This window comes from Euprymna scolopes, chromosome 5, assembly GCF_053919585.1.
Source record: "Euprymna scolopes isolate OS-2025 chromosome 5, ASM5391958v1, whole genome shotgun sequence".
Classification (NCBI taxonomy): domain Eukaryota; kingdom Metazoa; phylum Mollusca; class Cephalopoda; order Sepiida; family Sepiolidae; genus Euprymna; species Euprymna scolopes.
The window spans coordinates 2,378,364-2,402,500 of NC_136486.1; the positions used below are offsets into that span (position 1 = coordinate 2,378,364).

Sequence of the window (24,137 nt, forward strand, 5' to 3'; positions counted from 1 at the left end):
ACTTATCAAAGTATTCTTATGTACATCTATATCAAAAACACTTGTAACCGTTATTTTTTTTAATTTTTAAATTTTTTATTTCCATACATTGTGGACCATGCGCGAACGCATACCCCATAATTTTAATGAACCACCGTTCTGCCAGATCAAACATACCCATTCCTGTGTCTCGATACATCTTCTATCATTATATGTAATCAGTTTTTTAAAATAATCAACCATATAGGAGCCTATTCGTGACCCCCCCCACACATTCATCTTTATATTATAGATATATATATATATTCTTGGCAGTACTTTGCAAAACAAAGATTCTATGAAAGGGATTGTCCACGTCGACTGCAGGCACATTTGTGGCTGACGAGCCCAATGCGGGACAAGCAGGTTTGGCCAAGGTGGCTGCAGTCAAAAGTCATGTCAGGTGTGGCTCCTGAGGCTTCCCGAATGACGAGATATCGCCAATAAGTTTCCAGACTTTTTTGTCCAGGCATTTAAAATTGATGTAGACTCTTGAAAATTCACTATGTTATTGCTATACATCTTTATGATTGCAGGTTCAAATGAGCAGCTAAAACAGGAATTGGAATACATCCTACTAAATCCTGATTGTCACAGCTGGTATATTTTATAAGCGAGTTTCTTTAGTTCTCTTTTGTTTATTACACGAGATTTTATGCAGTAGCAATTAAGTATGCGATAAAACTTGTATATTATCGAGCGAATATTGCCACGAACAAAACGCGAGGAGATAAATCTGTCAACAGTCAAGCTCTTTATCGTTTTTTTCTGCTATGAACAAAAAAGACGAAATAAAAACGAAATAATCTCATTTGGTTATGATATTAATTAATCAACGCCAAACAGAACTTGTTTAATTTTTATTTTTTTAATGTCCGTCGTCAAATGTATAAAATTGTTGAACCACATAAAGAGAAAGAAACAATAAAATAATAAAATAGTTTGTATGTTTGCGCAACAATAAAATTGAAATTGGTATTTATTTGCTTCCTCACGAAAGCAAAATGTGACACAAGGTCGTTTTTAATGGAGGGGGGGGGACCAACTCCCCAAAAAGGGGCAGTCTTGAAGTAGGCAAAAATGTCTTAATATAGAAGGGTTTCCCCTCCATTGACTAAGGGTAAATCAATTTAAGTGTAGCATCAGAACAGATACTACACTGTGATCTTGGCCCGATTCTCAACTTATTTTCACTGCTGTTTATTAGATCACCCCCCCCCCACCTCGCAAATGTATACTGGATTGATGAAAAAATTACGGTGATGTGAACCTGTCGAAATTGCCCAACAGGGGCCTCTTAGTTGAATGACAATAAACCAATGTTGGTAATGCTTAGGAGTATGGCCTCTTAAGACAGGGCCAAACAACATTTCATGAAGGACAATGCTGAGTTGTACCGTTGTCTACTGTGATCAGAACAATCAAAATTCCTCAAAAAGAATCTCATATGTTATTGGAGCACATTCATCAAATCTGTTGCCAAGGTCGCTGGAAAAATTGTGGGATCATTCTACCGCTGATGCAATTTTCTACCTGTATAAGAACTAAGTATGTTCTAGGATGGAATACTATTGTCATGTTTGGGCAGGAGCTGCTCGGAGCACTCTATCCTGCCGTGTCAGAGTTTTAAGCCGACTTCATAATCTAGTAGGCAAATACTTTCTGCTCTTCTCTGCAATCTCTTTCCCACAGAAGAGACGTTGCGGGCCTGTCTCTACTCTATCACTATTTTCATGGCAAGTGCTCGTCTGAGCTCCAATCTATGGTCCCCCCCTTGCCAATCTTTCACAAAAAATCACTTGTCTAGCCAAAATCAATATCAATAAATTTCCTCATTCTTTATCGGTGCTTAAACCTAAACGTGGATTCCATGATCAAAACTTCTTTCCTAGAACTGCCCCCCCCCCTGTGAAACTCTGTTCTGCTTGTCTGCTTTCCAGCTGACTACAATATCGTCAAGTCCAACATAAACAAGTTCTTACTGAATTGTACTCGTAAATAATCCAATTATGCCAAATTACTTCTAACCACGTTTATTACATAACTGCCCCAATAACTAAAATACACACATAAACCCTTATCCTCGAGTGGCCTCCGGGAATGGATATGTGGTAACTCCTTTCCCCCCAAAAAAAAAGAAAGAAAAAGAGGTTTGCAGACACAAAGCAAATTTTAGTTAAAGTTAACAACACATAAAAAATAAAAAATATTTGCCGTTCCAGCAGATCACAGAGTGAATATCAAAGGGCCAGAAAAGCAGAGCAAATACACGGAACTGGATAGAGAGCCTAAGAGGAAATAGAACATGAAGAAAGTTAAGATAACACCAATAATAGTAGGAGCATTCGGAACAATCCCGGAAAACTTTGAGAAAAGAAAGAGAGAGATTTGAATTGACGGGATGACTAAGTAAATACAACGGATAGCTTTGAAAAAACAGTTGAAATCTTAAAGGAAACCAATTAAATGCGGAGACTAATGCATATGAACTACAGAAACAAGCCAGGCATATAGAAACTGCTACACAAAGAAACGCCACATGGAATCATGAAAACTGAAACTATATATTTGTAAACTACCCCCCCCCAAAAAAAAAAAAAAAAAAAAAAATTGTAGTGTTGGCTTATGCCACATCACACCAAATAATTGAGAAAGGTCAAGGATGATGAAAGGACCGAGAAGAGAAAGCACTAACCAGACCTCCACTTGTTAGGTGTTGGCTTATGCCACATCACTAGGGCTATAACAACAGCATATTTTTTTCCTTGTTTTGATTCTCAGGTATATATCCATTGAAATCTTATATGTTTTTATGTAGAGTTATGTGGTTCTCGGTTGATTAATTGTGTCTAATTGTGTGGGATATATACTCGAGAGTCAAAACAATGAAAAGAATATGCTGTTGTCATAGCCCTACACATCACACCAAATAATTGAGAAGGGTCAAGGAGGATGGAAGGACCGAGAAGAGAAAGCACTAACCAGACCTCAAACTTGTTAGGGGTGGACGTGAGTTAAAAAGAAAACAAAAAACAATACAAGCCCCTTTGTTTCAGGCTTACCAATTCGACTGACTGCAAGTCCCCTAAAAAACCTCAATTTCAAAGGGCTAGCTCGTAGGAGATGTCCTTTTCTCCTCCTTGCAACCTCTATCTCACAGAAGAGATGTTGCGAGTTTGTCTCTGATGTATCGTTATTTTCATGGAAAGTGTTCAACTGAGCTTCAATCTATGGTCCCCCCTCGCCAAACTTTCACAAGAAACACTCGTCTAGCTGTAAACACTATCAATAATTCCCCCCACTCTTTGTCTGTGCCTAAACCTAAACGTAGATTCCATGAACAAAGCTTCTTTCTTAGAACTGCACGCCTGTGGAATTGTCTTCCGTTTTCCTGCTTTCCGGCTGACTACAATATGGTTGTGTTCAAGTCTAAAGTAAATAAGTTCTTGATGAGCCGTTCCATATAAGCTATCAAATTTACCAAATTTTCATTACTAATGATTACTATATTGACCAATTTCTACTGTACACTATTTAAACCTTATCCTTGAGTGGCCTCTGGGCCTTGATAATGTGGTGATGCCTTTGTAAAAAAAAAAAAAAAAAGTGCCCTCCTCCTATCCATAGGCTTAAATATATGTACTTTTGATCGTTAATCTATGATTTCAGTCTTTTTTTCTCAGTCATTTTCATTCAACTACTCAGAAGGACAGTTGAGATGTTCACTACCATGTTTGTCTGTTGGAATGACAAAGACCATATATAATCATTCTAGGAATGGTGGATAACACACGCTGGAAGATTGCTTAAAGTAAATCTGGCTTGAGCAGCGCCAGCTTCACTCTCTCTCCCAAAACCTGCCTGATCCAATATTTGTTCCAATCCATGTTGATTATGAATGTTTGGCCGATAAGCATCTATTTTTTCATATACAAGTTTACGTCATATGTACTTAGCTCATTATAAGATATTTTTGGCTCTTCGGGCTGTGATCAAAGTGTAGTGCCCCTTTTGTTCTCGGTTGGTCAGAGGAAGAAAAGTCTTTCTAAACTGAAACAATTTAAATTCACGAGATTAAAAAATAAATAAAAGGAAGATCTTAAATGGAACACGTATATCAAATCTGTTGCCAAGGCCGCTGGAAAAATGGTGGGATCTTTCTATCGATCCAGTAGACATCTCACTGCTGATGCTATTCTCTACCTATATAAGAGCCAGGTACGTCCAAGGATCGAATACTGTTGCCACATCTGGGCAGGAGCTGCTAGAAAGGACTTGTCCTGCCTTCATAGAGTTCAAAATAGACTTTGTAGCCTCGTAGGAGATGTCCTTTTCTCCTCCTTGCAACCTCTATCTCACAGAAGAGATGTTGCGAGTTTGTCTCTGATGTATCGTTATTTTCATGGAAAGTGTTCAACTGAGCTTCAATCTATGGTCCCCCCTCGCCAAACTTTCACAAGAAACACTCGTCTAGCTGTAAACACTATCAATAATTTCCCCCACTCTTTATCTGTGCCTAAACCTAAACGTAGATTCCATGAACAAAGCTTCTTTCTTAGAACTGCACGCCTGTGGAATTGTCTTCCTGCTTTCCGGCTGACTACAATATGGTTGTGTTCAAGTCTAAAGTAAATAAGTTCTTGATGAGCCGTTCCATATAAGTTATCAAATTTACCAAATTTTCATTACTAATGATTACTATATTGACCAATTTCTACTGTACACTCTTTAACCCTTATCCTTGAGTGGCCTCTGGGCCTTGATAATGTGGTGATGCCTTTGTAAAAAAAAAAAAAAAAAAAAAGAAAACAGCTCAAACTGTAAAGTTTTTATAAAAAAATGTTAGAAAAAGTATGAATCGATATAGAACAAAATAAAATGAGAAAAACCATGTCCACCCAAAATATTTGAAACCATAATTAATCAAGCTCTAGTCCATCACCTTACAGCTGCTAAACTTCTGACCAACAATCAAATTGGCCTTCGGGCCAAGATCAAAGAACTTTATTTTTTCACAATAAAAAGTTCTGGTTGGAGCTTTTTCAGCACTATAACTGGAATGCCGTCAGGGCCAGTTGCTTTACTGGAATCAAGGTTCTTGATTAGCTTGGTGACCTCACGCACAGATATTTGTATATTGCATAGCGTGTTGTCCGTTATAGGAGGAAATATGGGGAGTTGATGGCCTTTGTCGCATAGGGTAGAATTAGCTGCAAAGTTATTGGCAAATAGTTTGGCCTTGTCTGATGCTGACGAGCTGACCTCAGGTCCATTCATGATGGTTGGGATAGAACGCACGCTTCTATTCACGATCCTGTTTGCCATTTGCCAAAACTGGTGGGAACCAAGCCGCTGCTCAGCTACTTTGGCTTTAACGGACTGAGCATATAGCATTTTTTATCACTCTTTTACAGTGGTTGCTGGCAGTCCTGAAAGCAGCTTTAGTCTCAGTACATCTATTACATTGGTAGTTATGGAAAAAGTGATTTCTGTGCGCGATGGCAGCAGCACATTCTGGCTGTTAGGTTTTTGTTGGATTTTTTTGGATGGTATGAATCGGTCTATGCCTACAATTAACCATTCGGTCAGGTCTGATACTATAGAGGACACATCCTTTTAGAGATCCCTAGGTCTAAGAAAGCCTTCTACTCCAATAGTTTCTTCCCCAGAACTGCTAGACTGTGGAACTCCCTTGTGGGATTCTGCTTTTCCAACTGTACTGACATGCAGAGGTTCAAGTGTAATGTGAACAGACATCTTGTTGCTCAACTCCCTTCATAATATCCATGCAACTTATGCCCCCCGATAGTAGTCCCCTACTTCAAAGTGGCATTGTGCCTTGTTTGGAGTGAAAATTAGATTTAAAAAATCGTATCTATAAAAAATGCGGTTCATTTGTCGGAACGACAAAGACCATCTTATCATCCTAGGAATGATAGATGAATTGGATTAGGAGTTTACAGAAAATAAAAAAATGGTTTGCATAGCGAGGACCTCATTCACTTGTCTCAACTCGTTTGATCCAGTGGCAGGAGAGGGTTGAGACAGCTGAAAGCCACGCAAGATGCAGAAGCTACCTAACGTGTCAGCGTCCTTCTACATACAGTCCCCTAAATTCTCAAATGGTCACCAATTTGGTACTGGCCAGGCTCCACGTTGCTTAACTTTAATGATATAATGAGAATCGGCGTGTCAGCATGATTATGACATAATATCAACGTGATGCCCACTAGATATAACGGCTATAGAGTTCCCACTCAAAAGAACCTCTCTGAAGACCATCTTATCAAGTTGATGGTCTTAGTATAATTCCTCGTTTATTTAATAAAAAAACCCAACAAAAATAAAATCTATTTAATAATTCATAATCAGAAATATTTTCAAAATTATTTGCTGATTGTGAATATATTTGAAGTTCTGACGACGACATGGAAATGTCAAAATGTTGATCAATCCATGTGGTCTTATTACAATGTATATATATATATATATATATACTTATATATATTTATATATATATATATATATATATATATATATATATATATAAGTAAACGTGTGTGTGTGTGTGTGTACATTTACCTACGCAATAACTCTGTCAATTTTTAGTCTACAGACTCGAAATTTGATATACAGGGTACTGAGATTTGGGAAAATCGATGTGATCGGTGTTTGGCCAGCAATTTGGCGATTAAGGGGTCAAAGTTCAACGATTTGACCTTTGAGAACTCTACCAAACTCCTCCGACAATTTTGGGTCTACACACTTGAAATTTTAGATATAGGTTCCTTGGATGTGGATCTAACTTAATAACTTGAGCTGAGCCCAAAACAATAAATTTTAAGGGGTCATAATAGGAGTCAAATTAAAAAAAAATTGACCGCTTTTTTTTTTTTTGCTCAACATACATCTCCAAATACCCGGGCAACGCCAGGCACCCATGCTAGTATATATATATATAATCGGATGATAAAATTTCTGTATATTTTCTTATATGCAGATTTAAAAAAAATTATTTTCTTATATTAAGCTCTTCTCCATTTTTTGATAATTGAGCTTTTTTTTTTTATCTGGTTTGAATTGCTTCTATAAATATTTTTAATATTTATATCTTGTTTTAAGTTTATTCTCGTACCAAACTTATTAAAATTCTTTTTCTACAAGTATATAAATGCAACTTTGTCTGTGTGTATGTGTAAGTTCGTTCCTTATAGACTCCAAAACGGCTGAACAGATTTTCTTTAAAATTTACAGAACTTAGTCCAAGATATATGTTATTCTACATTGCACTGTAGAGAACCTACTGTTTCTTTTATAAAATTATTTTATATAAACTTTTTTTCAGTTAAAGAAAAAAAACACTAAGAAATTTACGTGCGGGGTTTGAACCTACAGACTATGTAATGAAAAAAATAAAAAACACGTAAATTTTCAAGTGTTATAAAATTCTTTGCAGTTAATGAAAAGAAAATTAAGAAATTTACGTCCGGAGTTTGAACCTATAGACCTCGTCATACGAAAAAAAAAAAAAAAAAAAAAAAAAAAACGCTCTCTGTATAAGTCTGGGAATGATCTTAGTTAAGTTTTGTCTCAGAATAAGCCTGATAATTACCGATAATCGATAATCGAAACCGTTATTTTAGTGTATCTTGTATCTATCATCGGTAACGCCATTTTTTTATGTCGTCGCTAAGCAACAATGATAGAAACACGGGCCGTGAAAATTCTACTGTGGGTAAATTGAGAGCGTTTTTTTTTTTTTTTTTTTTTTTTTCGTATGACGAGGTCTATAGGTTCAAACTCCGGACGTAAATTTCTTAATTTTCTTTTCATTAACTGCAAAGAATTTTATAACACTTGAAAATTTACGTGTTTTTTATTTTTTTCATTACATAGTCTGTAGGTTCAAACCCCGCACGTAAATTTCTTAGTGTTTTTTTTTCTTTAACTGAAAAAAAGTTTATATAAAATAATTTTATAAAAGAAACAGTAGGTTCTCTACAGTGCAATGTAGAATAACATATATCTTGGACTAAGTTCTTGCATGGAGGCATGTGAAGCTTTCTCCCGAGCGATTTCACAGGTTTCGATGACAATAAAAATATAGGAGTGTGAAATATTCGTTGCTCATCATTCAATCCCGGGCAACGTCTGGTCTCCCAGCTAGTATATATATATATATATATATATATATATATATATATATATATATATATATATATATATATATATATAGAGAGAGAGAGAGAGAGAGAGAGGTTGTTTGGCGTCAGATTTTTATAAAATCTCATATTAAAATATTTATATATAAATAAATATAAATAAACACAGTCGATATAAATATTTATTTAGTTCGCCATTTTTTTGTAGGAAAAAAAAATCATAGCTATGGATTGAATCTGCACTTTGGCTTTTGTATTTATTTCATGCGTTATGAACTCTGTCTACTACTCTCATCTATATTTAATAATCGTTCTTTCTCTATTTAACCACTCCCACTATTTTCTCTCTTTCTATCTAATCTTATTCACTCTCTCTTCTTTCTACCCCCCCCACCCCAACTACTGCGCATTTTAAACACGCTTTTAATCAAAGCATTATTTTCTTTTCGCTCTACTCTCCTCGAAAATTTACGATTTTCTTTCTATTTTCTCTTTCCTCCTCTACTTTTTCTCCCACCTGCAATGATTATTCTCCCCGCCGTCCCAACCGCTGTTTTTTTCCTTAACGTTTCTCATATCTTCATAACTGAGACCACCCGATATACCTCACTTATGTCCTTTCTTTCACACGTGTCTTATCTCAAGTACCGATAAGAAGTTCGCATAACTTTCTTTCGTGAATCCACGCAAAAAAAAAAAAAAAAAAAAAAAAAAGATACGATGAGATAAAACTGAGCTGGATTCACATTGAAATGCATAAGAATGGGCAGATCTAATCCTTCTGAACAATTTCTACACTCGACCCGAACACCGCCGCTCGTACACAAAACACAGCCACAAGAAATGGATGCCCTGGGCCGGCTGAAACTTGGAATCACACTCGGACTCCTCTTCGGGATTTTCTTCATTTGTCTACTTTTCTATTTCATTTTGAATCGCATTGAGAAACACTGCAATGAGAAGGACAGTGGCCGAAATAAGGATGGGAAACACCGTCGGCAGAAGAAAATTTTCAGCCGCTTGAACCTTTTTAGCGGCGGGGTCTTCTTTGCCACCTCGTTTCTTCATCTGCTGCCGGAGGCAAAAGAAGAGATGGAGAAGTTTTTCGAGCTGGCTTCCGCGACGTTTGATTTCCCCGCCTCCGAGTTTATCGTCAGCCTCGGTTTCTTTCTGGTCCTTTTCGCCGAACAGCTGACTTCGAAAGTGCACAGGACACTCGAAGCCCGAAAAAAGGCGAAAGAGACGCTGATTTTATCTGCCATTATTCCGAACGCCAACAACGTCGCAATCAACGATAACGAAAACGAGGAACACATAAAACACAGCAGCAAACGAAAAGCGGACGAAAGTTTGAACGGATCTCTTTTCAGGGAAATTAAAAGCGAAATTTCGGATTTCCCAAATCAGGATAACAAAAGAGTTTCAATAACCTGTGATGACGACGAAGTATGTAAAAACTGTAATTCCTCATTGGCCGAAAATCCTGAGTCTCCTAGGCGTGCGGCCCTTGACAAAAAACTGCAAAGAGATGAAGATTTCGTAACTGTTCCTCTGTATAATACGATGAACAAAAATGAGTATTCTACGACAAGCGAACCGTTCGGCGCCGTCATTGACCACAACCCATCAACCCTGACTCTGCATTCAAAAGGATCACTATCACTGCGTAAGTTCCAACCCGAAAACAGTCTCACCGTTAACCAAACACCAATTTTATCTCCCCCGAATCTCGTTTATTGCAATTGTAATTTAAAAACTCTTCATAAACACGTACATTCAGATTCTATTATTGATGAAGAAACAAGATGCGAATCAGGTTCTTATCTTGAAAAAACAATGACACTGCCCTCCAAATCTGAGGAGCCTGGCACACAGTCGAAGCGGGAAGGATATCGAGCAATTATTTTGTTAGTTTCCTTGTTATTCCATTCACTTTTCGACGGACTCGCCTTGGGGCTTCAAACCAGCTCTTCCAAAGTCTACACAATAATGATTGCTATTGTATTTCACAAAAGCCTTGTAGCGTTCAGTCTGACCCTTAAATTCTACAGAGCTTTCCCCGGAAAAGTCCGATTCGTTGTGGTGTGTCTGTTTATTTTCTCGATCATCTCGCCGATAGGAAGCTTAATCGGTTGGCTGGTCTCCGGAAGCGACTCCATTCACATTGCAATCCGCGCTGGATGTTCAGGGATTTTACAAAGTTTAGCCACGGGGACATTTCTGTATGTTACATTCATTGAGATTCTAGGGCCGGAGTTAGGGCACGGACAAGCCAGACTTACGAGTATATTCTTTGTTTTTATCGGTTTTATTAGCATCGCAATTATGAAATTTTTCCTGTAAAAATATTTAATATTTTGTTTTTAAAAACGTTTCACGTTCCATATTTTTTTATTTTTTATTATTCGTTGCAGTTAACCATTATATTCAATAACCTCTACGTGTATATCTATCTATCTATCTATCTATCTATCTATCTATCGATCTATATATATATATATATATATATATATATATATATATATATATATATATATATATATATATATATAATATGACGTCCACTGTTTAAAAAGGCACTCGATATGAAGAATATAATATTTAACGGTTGAAAGATCAGACGAGTGCAAAATTGATTTTAATAAGCATTTCTATTTATTAAAATTAAATTGGAATTTTTCAACATTTCCAACCTCTGAGGATATGCCGGGAAGTACCCCCACCATTTGTTTTTATTTCCTGAAGAAAAATATTTATTATTCGAAGATTTAAAAAATTTTTTTAAAAATTCTAATAAATAGAAATGTCTATGAAAATCAAATTTTCACTCGTTTGATCTTTCAACCGTTAAATTTTTAATTCCTAATATATATATATATATATATATATATATATATATATATAAGAGCGCACGCACGCGCGTGTGTGTGTGCGTGGCTACTTTAGAAGGGACTCTCTCATAATTGGAAAAAATGGCTTCGTTCTAGAAAATGTATGTGAATATAGACACATATCTAAAGCCTTTCTATAACAATGATTAAGGGTGTTTAATGCAACCGAAATATCGGTTAGTTTTTATTCATGTGTTTTTATCCATTAGTCTAGCTCTATGCAAATCAATTATTCTTTATACTAAATATTCCATATATATATATATATATATATTTATTTAAATTGCAATCTGTGGGGGGGGGTGGAACTACATGCGGTTGATATTTCTGGTGAGAACAGATATAATCGGAGGCTCAAGAGAATCCAATATTTTTCGACCATAAATTGGTCCCCCTTATATCGGATTTGGAACCAACGGTACAGATGCTTTTTTCTCATCTTCTGTAAAAATCATATATATATATATATATATATATATATATATATATATATATATATATATATATATATATATATAATTCAATAAAAAATTCATGATATCAATTTTCAAATGAAATAAATTTTTAAACTTAAAGTAAATAAAAAATATTAGTATTAATATTTATATGGCAATCCCAACCAGATAAAAGCGCTCAAAATTCAAGATGGAGTAATACTATACGAACTATTGGCTTTAAATTTTGTAAATTGAATATATTAAATTTAATTTTTGACAAGGAATACAAAGAAAATAAAGATTTTTTCTTCATTCCATGGAGTTTTAGTGAATGGCCCATGTACTTAGAGGAAACGTATTTGATTAAATAAAATTCATATGCAGTCTATAAATTTTATTTATAAAATGAATATTAAAATTTTGAGAGAAATCATCCATGCATAAAAATTTGACAAAATGTCAAAAGAAAATGGTTGATTTGATCTTCCAAAAGAGGGCCAAGCTTGAAAAATAATCGAGAGAAGAAAGTTTGAAAGTCAAATACACGTACGCATATGATGCAGTCGTATAAAATTGATATCCAGATTTTTGTATTTTAAAATCCAATATGAAAGTAGCATTCCAAATTTTGTCATAAGAAGTGGTTTACTTAAAAAAAAAACAACAAAAAAAACATGTGAAAATGAAATATATTGGTCTTTCTCCAAAAATAAATTGTAATATTTCATTTACAGAAATTAAATCCAATTGTTCAGACAGAAAGCTTTGAAAAAGAGTTTACTAATCAAGGAATACTCCAAAACTGTTATATCTGTTTTTGGAGTTTTTTTTTCCCTTGATTAGTAAACTCTTTTTCAAAGATTTCTGCCTATATATATATATATATATATATATATATATATATATATATATATATATATATATATATATATATATATATATATATATAAATAATTATTTCCACAGTTAAACAACATCACCGCTCACATAAACTATGATAGCCAACAAACCGGAAGTCCAATAATCAAGTTTCGCTCTCATTTGAACTCATCAGTTGAAATTCGAGTCTTGGACTTCTGGTTTGTTAGCTTTCATGGCTTATGTGAGCTGCGGTGTTGTTTGACCGTGGGGATAGTTATATTATCTCTCCCATTCTGAAAATTCTTTTATATATACATATATATATATATATATATATATATATATATATATATATATATATATATATATATATATATATATATATATATTCATAACTTACTACTATATATATATATAGTAGTAAGTTATGAAGATATACATGGCAATTTAGCTACTACCTAGCTCTACCTATGTATTGAGCACTGTTGAAATAACTACTGAAAATTTACGCATAAAATGATACTTTGTATATTAATTTATGTGATTAACTGAAGTAGTCACACACACACACACACACACACACACACACACACACACACATATATATATATAAACATAACAGATATGTACAAGAACTAACATGCAATCATTTTATGTACTTATTATTTTTATATATTTGTATGTTTTATGATTTGTATTTACCCTCTCTCACGCATCCCATAACAATACTTATATGTGCACATATTATTATTATTATTATTATTATTATTAACATTATTTTTATTATTATTATTATTAGTATTATTATTATTATTATTGTTATTATTATTATTGTTATTATTGTTATTATTATTATTGTTATTATTATTGTTATTATTATTATTATTGTTATTATTATTATTATTATTGTTATTATTACTATTATTATTATTATTGTTATTATTATGTTTGTTTTATTGTCATTACTATTTACTATTATCATATGAAAGAAATGAGATTTATTATTTTGCCATCTAAATTACAATGTGTAATACATGCATACTATGAATATTAGATGGTCACGCTGAAAAAATAAAGTAATTTTTTTTTCTAAATATTTAAAGTGTGCTTCAATATACATAGTGTGAGGAGGGGGGGCCATAGGATATACATAGAACAAATATTTTTAACATTTGAGAGTCCAGGCTCCCCTACTATTTAATCCATAGCTGGAACGATATCAGTTTACATGATGCAGTAGCCCCATCAAAATTCGAACCCAAAACTTCGAACCTCTAATCCGTGCTAGTAACCACTACACAACGTCGATTTCATATAGTTATTACCAGCAGGAAGACCCGACGTTGTCCGTGATCGAATGATTCCACCCTCCGATATTTTTATTTTCATTGAAATTGGTGCAGACGCCCATATGTTAATTAAATCAATTGCTTGTTTTAGTTAAGGACCCCATCCCCCCTCCGCAATGTAACAGGGAGGAAGCTTCACGTGCCTCCTTTGTAATCGACATTGCACTGTAGATAATTTACTGTTGATTTTATAAAATTATTTATAAATAATGACTTCACTTAAAGTTTAAATTCAAAGGTCAAGTATCATGGTTCAATTGTGCTCTAAACAAAAACATTCATATCAAACGCGCCCCCGTCATATCAAAGAAGCAACTATTTATTTTATCAATTATTTTTACATAATCACTTGAATTAAAGTTAAACGTACAAAAGTCAAGTATCATGTGCTCTAAAAAAGAAACATTTATTTAGGACGCGCCCTTGTCTTATAAAAGAATCTGCAGTTGGTTTTATAGGTTGAGCGTTTCTGCTTGTGCGGTGATAAAACTTCTCAAATGCACTTGTGATGTTCAGTTGTATAAAAGTATTAACTTTGGTCAAAATCAGACTTTTTTTTTTATTACATTTTCACCCCAAAAAAGGCACATTGCCACTTTGATGTAGGGGGCTACTATCAGGGACATAAGCTACATGAGTACTATGTGGGGAGTTGGGCAGGAAGATGTCTGTTCACGTTACACTTGAACTTTTGCATTTCAGTACAGTTGGGGAAGCAGGAACCCGGAAGGGAATTCCAATGTCTAGCGGTTCTGGGGAAGAAACTACTGGAGTAAAAGTCTCTCTTACATCTCGGGATCTCAACTGTGAAGGGGTGGGATTTTGCTGCTTGTCGGGTTTGTCGGGGGTATTTACGTCGAGGGGGTACAAGTTCTTGCAGTACTTTCTTCTTTAATCGGATTTTTTCGATTATTGATTTTTGATACTTATCAGACGCATTTCAATACAAAAGTTACGTAAAAACACTTCCAGACACATCATGTACTGTGAAATTAAAAAAACAGTCGGCTCAGCTGTTTCCGAGTCTATAGAGAACTCTCCCTCTCTCTCTCTCTCTCGCACACACACACACACACACACACACACACACACACACACACACACACACACACACACAGAGAAAGTTCCTTTAATATAATAGGTAGATGGATAGATAGACAGATAGATTGTAGTAAACGTGAGTTTATCAACGTTTGCTTCCATAAGGCATTTATTTTCATATAAACCTTAATAAGACAAAACACTCGCTAAAATATGCCTTAGTTCTGAGATTGAGTTATTTAAAAAAAAAAAGAAAAAAAGCAACAAACAATTTTCATGTTTTACTTTAGTTTACTTGATTAGGCTTTTGGCATTTTTCAGTTTTTGTCCGCGGAGGTTTTATCGGGTTAGCTTGATTCCAAATACCATTTTTTTTTTTAGACAATATTTTTGGAAAAAATTTCTTTTTAAACAATTTTTAAAAACTTTCTTTTTGAACAATATTTCTATTTTTTGTTGTTGTTCTATAGCAGTGTTTCCCAACCATTGTGCCATGGCTCATTAATATGTCGCAGAATGATTACTGATGTGCCACAAAGAAATAATTTAATCAAGCCACAAAGAAATAATAGCTACAAGCTATTCAGTTTCATTTTGTTTAATAAAGACATTGAATTTCTTAATCATAATGACTAAAATTTCTGGAATCTAAACGTTTCACGCATACGAATTGATAATTTATTTTTTATGGTTTGTATTAGTGATGAGACGAGTAATTGGAATATGCATTTTTCAAAATATCAGGAATCGGCATCAGAGCGGAATAATTCAGACCCGATTCCAATACCAAAAATGATTCCTAAATACACAGATTGTAAGACAAAAAGTCAATTTCAATATAATCTAACTTTACGCATTCGCATTATAGATGATCTTACAAATGAATGGTTTTGAACTTTTGTTAGTTGTATTAACTGTGAAAAAAAATTTGAAATGATTATTTTCAGTTTAAAATCACCGAATTTCTGGAATCTAAACGGTTTACGTACAAATTGGTAAGCTTTTTCCGTAGTGTATATTAGTAATGGGACGATTAATTAGTTTTTCAAAATATCGGGAATCGGCATCACCACCAATAGCAATGGCCAAGAACACATTGCCTGAAAGTACTTCTTTTAAACTCCTCGGCCTAACGTTTACAGGGAATATGAACTGGAATAGATACATTGAGAGCATTGCCAAGGCTGCTGCAAGGAAGGTTGGCTCCCTCTACCGTGCTAGAAAACTACTTATGCCTGACAGTATCCTATACCTCTATAAGGCCACCATTCGCCCATGTATGGAGTACTGTTGTCACATCTGGGCTGGTGCATCTGCTGCTTGTCTCTCGCTCCTGGATAGGGTTCAAAAGAGAGTCGCCAACCTGATAGGTCCTGAACTGTCATCTAGGCTTCAGCCTCTGTCCCATCAATGAAATGTTGCATCCCTCTGTCTGTTCTACAAATACTTTAATGGTGAATGCTCTGACGAACTGCACACACTTGTACCTCCCCGATGTAACTACGCCGACAAACCCGACAAGCTACTAAGTCTCATCCCTTTACAGTAGAGATCCCTAGGTGCAAGAACGCCTTTATTCCAATAGTTTCTTCCCCAGAACTGCAGGTCTTTGGAACTCCCTTCCGGGATTCTGCTTTCCCAACTGTACTGATATGCAGAAGTTCAAGTGTAATGTGAACAAACATCTTTCTACTAATCTCCCTTTATAATGACCCTGCTAATTAAGTCCCTGATAGTAGCCCCCTTCTTCAAAGTGGCACTGTGCCTTGTTTGGGGTGAAAATTGAATAATAAAAAAAAATAATTCAGACCCTATTTTGATACCAAAACGATTCCTAAATACACAGGTTGTACGTCAAAATAAGTCAATTCCCAGCTAATTTTATGCAGTGACAGAATAAATTATCTTCTAAATGAATGTTTTCAAACTGTTCTTAGTTGTATGAACTGTGACAAAAAATTTTTAAAGAATAATTATTTGTAGTTTTAAAATTAAAAAATGAACTGATTGCTGGATCGTATAAAATCTCTCCAATACGTTATTACCATAACATATTGTTAATGTTTTATTGCAAAATCACTTTATGAATAGAAAATATTTAATGAAATGAAGTTTGCTTGAAGCATTGTGTGAGTTATATATGAAGATAAGTGTTAGAAGGCTATTACAACGCAAAGAACGAAATGTTGTCAGTGTTGAGGAAGAAAGACAAAAACAAGTGAGATATTTAAAATTTAAATCCATATGTATAAATATGTTTCACTTTTCAAGTAAGTTTTATTATTGGCAAAAAAAAGCATTAAATAAATATATATATGTGTGTGTGTAAATATATTTATATATATAGATTATATATATATCGTTTGCTTTCATGTCTTCCTTCCTCAACACCGACAATATTCTATTCTGTGCATTGTAATAGCCTTCTAACACTTACCTTCATAGAAAATATTTAGATTTTTTTTTGTGATATGTGTGCTGTGAAATTTAAAAAAAAAAATCAATAATGTGCCGCCATGCACGAAAGGTCGGAAACAATTACTCTAGACCGGCGGTTCCCAACCTATTTTGGGCCATGCCCCACCTAGACATTTCTAAAATCCTGATGCCTCCCCTTAATATAAAGATTCACTATGAAACAATTCACTGTTAATATAATAAAAATAATAATAATAGTAGTAGCAATAATAATAATAATAATAATAATAATGATAATAATAATAATAGTAATAATGATAATAATAATAATAATAATGATAATAATAATAATAATAATGATGATAATAATAATGATAATAATAATGATAATAATAATAATAATAATAATGATAATAATAATGATAATAATAATAATAATAATAATAATAATGATAATAATAATGATAATGATGATAATAATAATGATAATAATAATAATAATAATAATAATAATAATAATAATAATGATAATAATAATAATAATAATAATAATGATAATAATAATAATAATAATAATAATAATAATGATAATAATAATGATAATAATAATAATAATAATGATAATAATAATGAAAAAAATAACTCATTCTCAAATTGCCCTATAGTCTTTGGTATAGTAAGCCCAAGGGTGCACGTCCTGCCCATGCCCCGCCAAAATATTGCCATGCCCCACCGGTGGGGCATGCGCCCCACCAGTGGGAATGACTGCTCTAGAAAAACACCAAATTTTTATTATAGTACGATGATACCACATGTTTAATGTTTTTTTAATTTATTTATTAAAATATGAAATTAAAAATCCATTTTTGTGAATTATAATATAATTTATGGAATAGTTTGTCATTTCCTATTTTGCCATAATGCAACATACGGCATAATCACGTTTCACACACTGGTTCCTATCAGATCATCGGTTAAGCAACAATGAACGTGGCCAGTACTAAATGGGTGACCATTTGGGACATCCAGGTACTGTATGTGCTCTCCGCTTATCTCAGCATTGTTTCCAGTCGCCCTTGACTTCTTTCCACTGAACTGAAACAGTGCTGATTCAAGAGAGATGTGGTTGGAGATTGCACCACCCTTATCACATAATTACACGTGCAGCTGCCCCTACTGAACGGCGGCATTGAAACATCGAAGCAACAAATCTAACAACAAGAATATCTTGGCGCATACAATCGACCCAAATCTTGAAACTAATTTGAAATGTTCATCTGCCATTTTTGACGATTTTTCTTATTCCGAAGTTCACAAGAACGGATTTTTTGATGAAAATACCATTCAATAATTACACTCTTTCATCATCTCGAGCTATTAACAGTAAATAAATAAGCTACCATACTCCACTGATCGAGGACAGAAAAAGTTAAGTGAAGTATCAGAACAGATACTACACTTTGTTCATAGCCAAAAGGCTAAGAAAATTATTGCATGAATAAAGACATCTGAATTCTCCCAAAGGGCTTCCATCCTTTCCCCCTTTTTCATAAAATATAAATATAGCCTACATTACCAATCCTTACGCTTAACTGTTTTAAAATTCTTAGTTATTGGATATCTGGCTTACTGGATCACATCTGAAATGGAACACGTACATAAAATCTGTTGTCAACACGTTGGAAAAATGGTGAGATCCTTCTATTAATCCAGTAGATATCTCACTGCTAATGCAATTCTCTATCTATATAAAAGCCAGGTACGTCCAAGGATGGAGTACTGTGGCCACATCTGGGCAGGAGCTGCTAGAAAGGACTTGTCCTGCCTTGATAGAGTTCAAAATAGATTTCGTAGCCTTGTAGGAGATGTCTTTTTCTCTTCCCTGCAACCTCTATCTCACAGAAGAGATGTTGCGAGTTTCTGCTTTATCGTTATTTTCATGGCAAGTGCTCGACTGAGCTTCAATCTATGGTCCCCCCTCGCCAAACTTTCACAAGAAGCACTCGTCTAGCTGAAAACACTATCAATAATCCCCCCCCCACTCTTTATCTGTGCCTAAACCTAAATGTAGATTCCATGGACAAAGCTTCTTTCTTAGAACTGCACACCTATGGAACTGTCTTCCGTTTTTCTGCTTTCCAGCTGATTACAATCTGATTGTCTTCAAGTCCAACGTAAACAAGTTCTTGATGATCCGTTCCACTTAAGTCAACAAATTTATCGAATTTCCATTATTAACGATTACTATATTGTCCAATTGACTACCGTACACTCTTTAACCCTTATCCTCGAGTGGTCACTGGGTCTTGATAAGTGGTAATGCCTATGTAAAAAAAAGAAAAGAAAACGGTGCACTACTGAAATACAAAGTCGCATAGCCGCAGCCAAAGTCACCTTCAAGAAATTGTCATCAATCATGACCAACAGAAACATTAAAATAGACACCAAATTCAGAATACTCCGAACGTATGTATAGCTTGTTCTATTATACGGTTGTGAATGCTGGACAATCACCAACAACACGAGGAAAAGACTAGAGGCAACTGAAACTTTGTTTCTGAGGAGAATTTTGAAGATGTCTTGGACAGAAAAGAAAACAAACCAGGACGAATTAGAAATAGCAAACACATAAAGGTTTCTAATAAGAACAGTACAAAAAAGACAAATGTCTACAGAAAAGCGGAATAGAAGAGATTGACAAGAAAAATCATGGGTAGAAGAAGCAGAGGACGACAGTGAGAAACATATTTGAACAGTCTGAACACCTGGGCAACATCAAAAATGATGAGCAACAATGAATTCATAAATGCCTCGAGAGATATGGCTAGATAAAGAGCCATAGCCGTCAACGCCTGTACCAGGTAGGACACCACTTGATGATGATGAGTTAGTGGATTATAGATACTAGCAGGGAGACTCGTCGTTGCCCGAGATTGAATGAGGGTTAACAAATGTTCCATGTTCCTATACGTTTATTGTCATTGAAATCAATGAAATCGCTTATTTTTTAATCAAATCGATTGCCTGTTCTAGTTGGAGACTCATTGTGGTGCATCGGAAGAAATATTTACATGCCTTAGTCCACAGTACATTGTAGTCTACATTGCACTGTAGAGAATCTACTGTTGATTCTATAAAATTATTTTTGCATATTTGCTTCAATTAAAATTTAAAATGCAAAAGTCAAGTATTCAACATTCAATTTGAAGTCACCCCAGTTTTATCAAAGAAGCTGCTGTTGATTTTAGAAGCTTCTGCTTGTGTATTGATAAAACTTCTCAAATGCACTTGTGACGTTAGTTTTTTTAACTTTGTTCAAAATCGAAATGTTCCTTTTTTAATCGCCGCAATGTCGGATCCCTGTGTCTGTTTTACAAGTACTTTAATGTAATGTGCTCTGATGAACTCACAACATTTGTGCCCCCTCAGTGTACATATTCCTGATTAACCCGACCAGCAGCAAAATCCCACCCCTTTAACTCAATTGCACTTGTGCCCCCCTCGACATAAATCACACCCATTCACTAGTAACATCCTTAAATGCTAGACAGTTTTCTACTCTAATCGGTTCTTCCCTCGAACGGACAGATTTTGGAATTCCCTTCGTACTACCTGCTTTCCTGACTGTACTGATATGCAAAATTTTAAATATAAAGTAAACCAACACTTTGTTAATATTTCCTAGGCATGGTTTCAAATAGCAGCCCATTACGTCAAAGTGGTGATATGCCTTGTTAGGCGTGTACGTAAATAAATAGATAAAAGTAGATGCCAGTAAGACTTCTATTCTAATAATTTCTTCTCTCGAACTGCTAGACTTTGGAATCCCATTCCCGTTTCCTGTGTCCTGACTGTACTAACCTGCAACAGGTAAAATGTAATGTGAACAGACATCTTGCTGCTCAACTACCCTCAGTCCAAATAGTAGCCGCTTATGTTCAGGGTGTCAAAATGCATTCTTTTGGGTCTGAAAATATGTAAAAAAAAAAACAAACTAAACAATACAAACTTCTCATCTTTACTAGTCAAAACCAAACACAAAATGTTGCACGTTAAACAGATTCCAGGGAAAGAAAGGGCAAAGAAATGTGAATGATTAACAATCTGAAGTTAAATCGTGTGAAAATGTTGAACAGTGTTATAATCGATCATGATCGATTTATTGATCTTTTGTTTGTCATTCGGTTTGTCATTCGGTTTGTCATTCGGTCTAAACAAATGCCAAATTAATGACAAACAACTTCAAGAAATTGGACTTGCATCTCATTGTTGAAAAAATTAACAGCAGAAGTCAAATTAAAAGATAATGTTTTATTGCTTTAGCAACCCTCCTCTCTCTCTCCCCCCTCTCTCTCTCTCTCTCTCTCTCTTTATATATATATATATATATATATATATATATATATATATATATATATATATAACTACTTCATTTACTCACATAAATTTAATATACGAAAGTATAGATTTATGCGTAAATTTTAAGTATTTACTTCAAAAGTGCTCAATACGTAGGTAGAGCTAGTTAGTAATTTATAAAATATATATGGCGATTAAGCTACACTGAATATTCTGCGTTTCATCCACTTATGCATAAGCCTGACGAATCCTATAGTGGATGAAACGCAGAATATTCAGTGTAGCTTAATCGCCATATATATTTTATAAATTACTTTATATATATATATATATATATATATATATATATATAAATTATATATATATATATATTAATGATGGGACGATTTCAATATTTTTCCCGATTCCGGTACAATTACTGATTCTATACTAAATTCCCGATTCTGATATAATTACTGATTCCGATTCTTTATAAATCTCTAAATATTTAACCATAAAGTTTTTATTTTGTCAGAATTACCATAAAAACACATATTAAATGAGCATATATTTTTGCGAAACGTAAAACACACACTTGTGGAGTTAATCTATAGATTTTAGCTTTACTGGAAATTTAAAATCAATAAATATTTATTATTTTATTATTAAAATCAATAAATATTTATTATTTTATTATTAAAATCAATAAATATTTATTATTTTATTATTAAAATCAATAAATATTTATTATTTTATTATTAAAATCAATAAATATTTATTATTTTATTATTAAAATCAATAAATATTTATTATTTTATTATTAAAATCAATAAATATTTATTATTTTATTATTAAAATCAATAAATATTTATTATTTTATTATTAAAATCAATAAATATTTATTATTTTATTATTAAAATCAATAAATATTTATTATTTTATTATTAAAATCAATAAATATTTATTATTTTATTATTAAAATCAATAAATATTTATTATTTTATTATTAAAATCAATAAATATTTATTATTTTATTATTAAAATCAATAAATATTTATTATTTTATTATTAAAATCAATAAATATTTATTATTTTATTATTAAAATCAATAAATATTTATTATTTTATTATTAAAATCAATAAATATTTATTATTTTATTATTTCTACCAATAGTGAAAGATTTTGTTTCAAACAAAATCAAATAAAATAAAAGATAAATAAAGGAATCGTTTTTGACATTGAAAAATGGGTGCACATTTTTCTGATTCCGATTCTGATTAATCGTCCCAACACTAATATATATATATCTACTGTTATATGAAAGTCACTTTGTGTGTGTGTGTGTGTGTGTGTGTGTGTGTGTATGTGTGAGTTCCTTCTTAATAGGTTCCGAAACAGCTGAGCATATCTTTTGCAAATTTCACACAAAGCTAATTTATATGTCTGGCAGTGTTCTTAGATATGTTTTGGTACAGAAATTTATCTGATAGTTAGTGAAAGTCCAAAAAATCCGTTCCAAAAATAGTCTTTCTTCTTTTATAGATAAAAAAAAAAAAAAATTATAGGGGAATATTTTACGTTACACCGTTAAGGGAAATGATAAAATCTCAATAAACCATTTCTTCTTAAAAAAAAAAGACAGAATTATTGAAACCTAGAAATATAGCTCAGTGGTAGAGCATTCGACTAAAGATTGAATGATCCCTCTGTTGAAACCCGGGTGTACCTCACCATTTTATTTTAATTTTTTTCTTATTAATGAGTTCAATTTATGATAAAAAAAAAGGTACTATTTAAAATCACCACAAATCATTTCTTTGTTTGCATATTTTAAAACTAAGCATTAATCAGAAGTGGCTTTTCATTCATCGTCAAGCCCAAATATCAGCTGACGTGATATCGTAAACAAACGCCGACGGAAGTTGTTGAACGACATTATATTTATTTATTTATTTTGTTTTTCGTGATTTAGTCCATCGGGCAAATTATTCCTCGTAATTTATAATAATCAATAAAGGATTAATTCTATAATAATACATACACAATCCGCATAAATTAAAATATGTTTAAGCATTTTGTACGACTGGAAAACGCCGGGTGGCCAGTTGTTTTATATATATATATATATATATATATATATATATATATATATATATACTCCTATAGATTTTTTTTTTTTTTGTGTATTGATATTTACATTAAAAACCTTTTTTCTAATTATTTAAAAAGAAAATACAACTTTGTTAGATATGGATCATGGAATTGCATTCATCTACAAAAGATCAAACTAATTTGCATATTCTTTTAAACATTCATTTTAATTAATTCACTATTAGTTTTTTCGGTTTTCTTATGGGATAATCTATTACGCGTAATTATATTCATGCAGATTTATACATGATTTACGCTTGTGTAATATTTGCATAAAAAGGTTATAGTAAACACAAACCTTTTTCTATATATATATTTTTATGTATGCGTATATACATTTGTTTAAAAAAATTTGCCTGCCAAACTCCTCTGTCGTTTTTGATCTACAGACATGAAACTTAATATATAGGGTATTCAAACCCATGCGAAACTTTATATTTGGGTTTTAGCCGGGGAAAAATCTGTGCAAC

At 33.2% G+C, this 24,137-nt stretch overlaps 1 protein-coding gene and 1 pseudogene across 1 annotated transcript; one reads left to right on the forward strand and one right to left on the reverse strand.

The window, feature by feature from the left end:
* Positions 1–8,591: 8,591 nt before the first annotated feature.
* On the forward strand, positions 8,592–10,562 carry LOC145276690 (uncharacterized). Its single transcript, XM_080127873.1, has one exon. It carries the CDS (start codon positions 8,943–8,945, stop codon positions 10,521–10,523), a length of 1,581 nt encoding a protein of 526 aa, XP_079983999.1. The 5' UTR covers positions 8,592–8,942; the 3' UTR covers positions 10,524–10,562.
* A 7,993-nt stretch (positions 10,563–18,555) lies between these two features.
* Positions 18,556–18,668, reverse strand: LOC145277284 (U2 spliceosomal RNA; annotated as a pseudogene).
* Between the last annotated feature and the right edge of the window lie 5,469 nt (positions 18,669–24,137).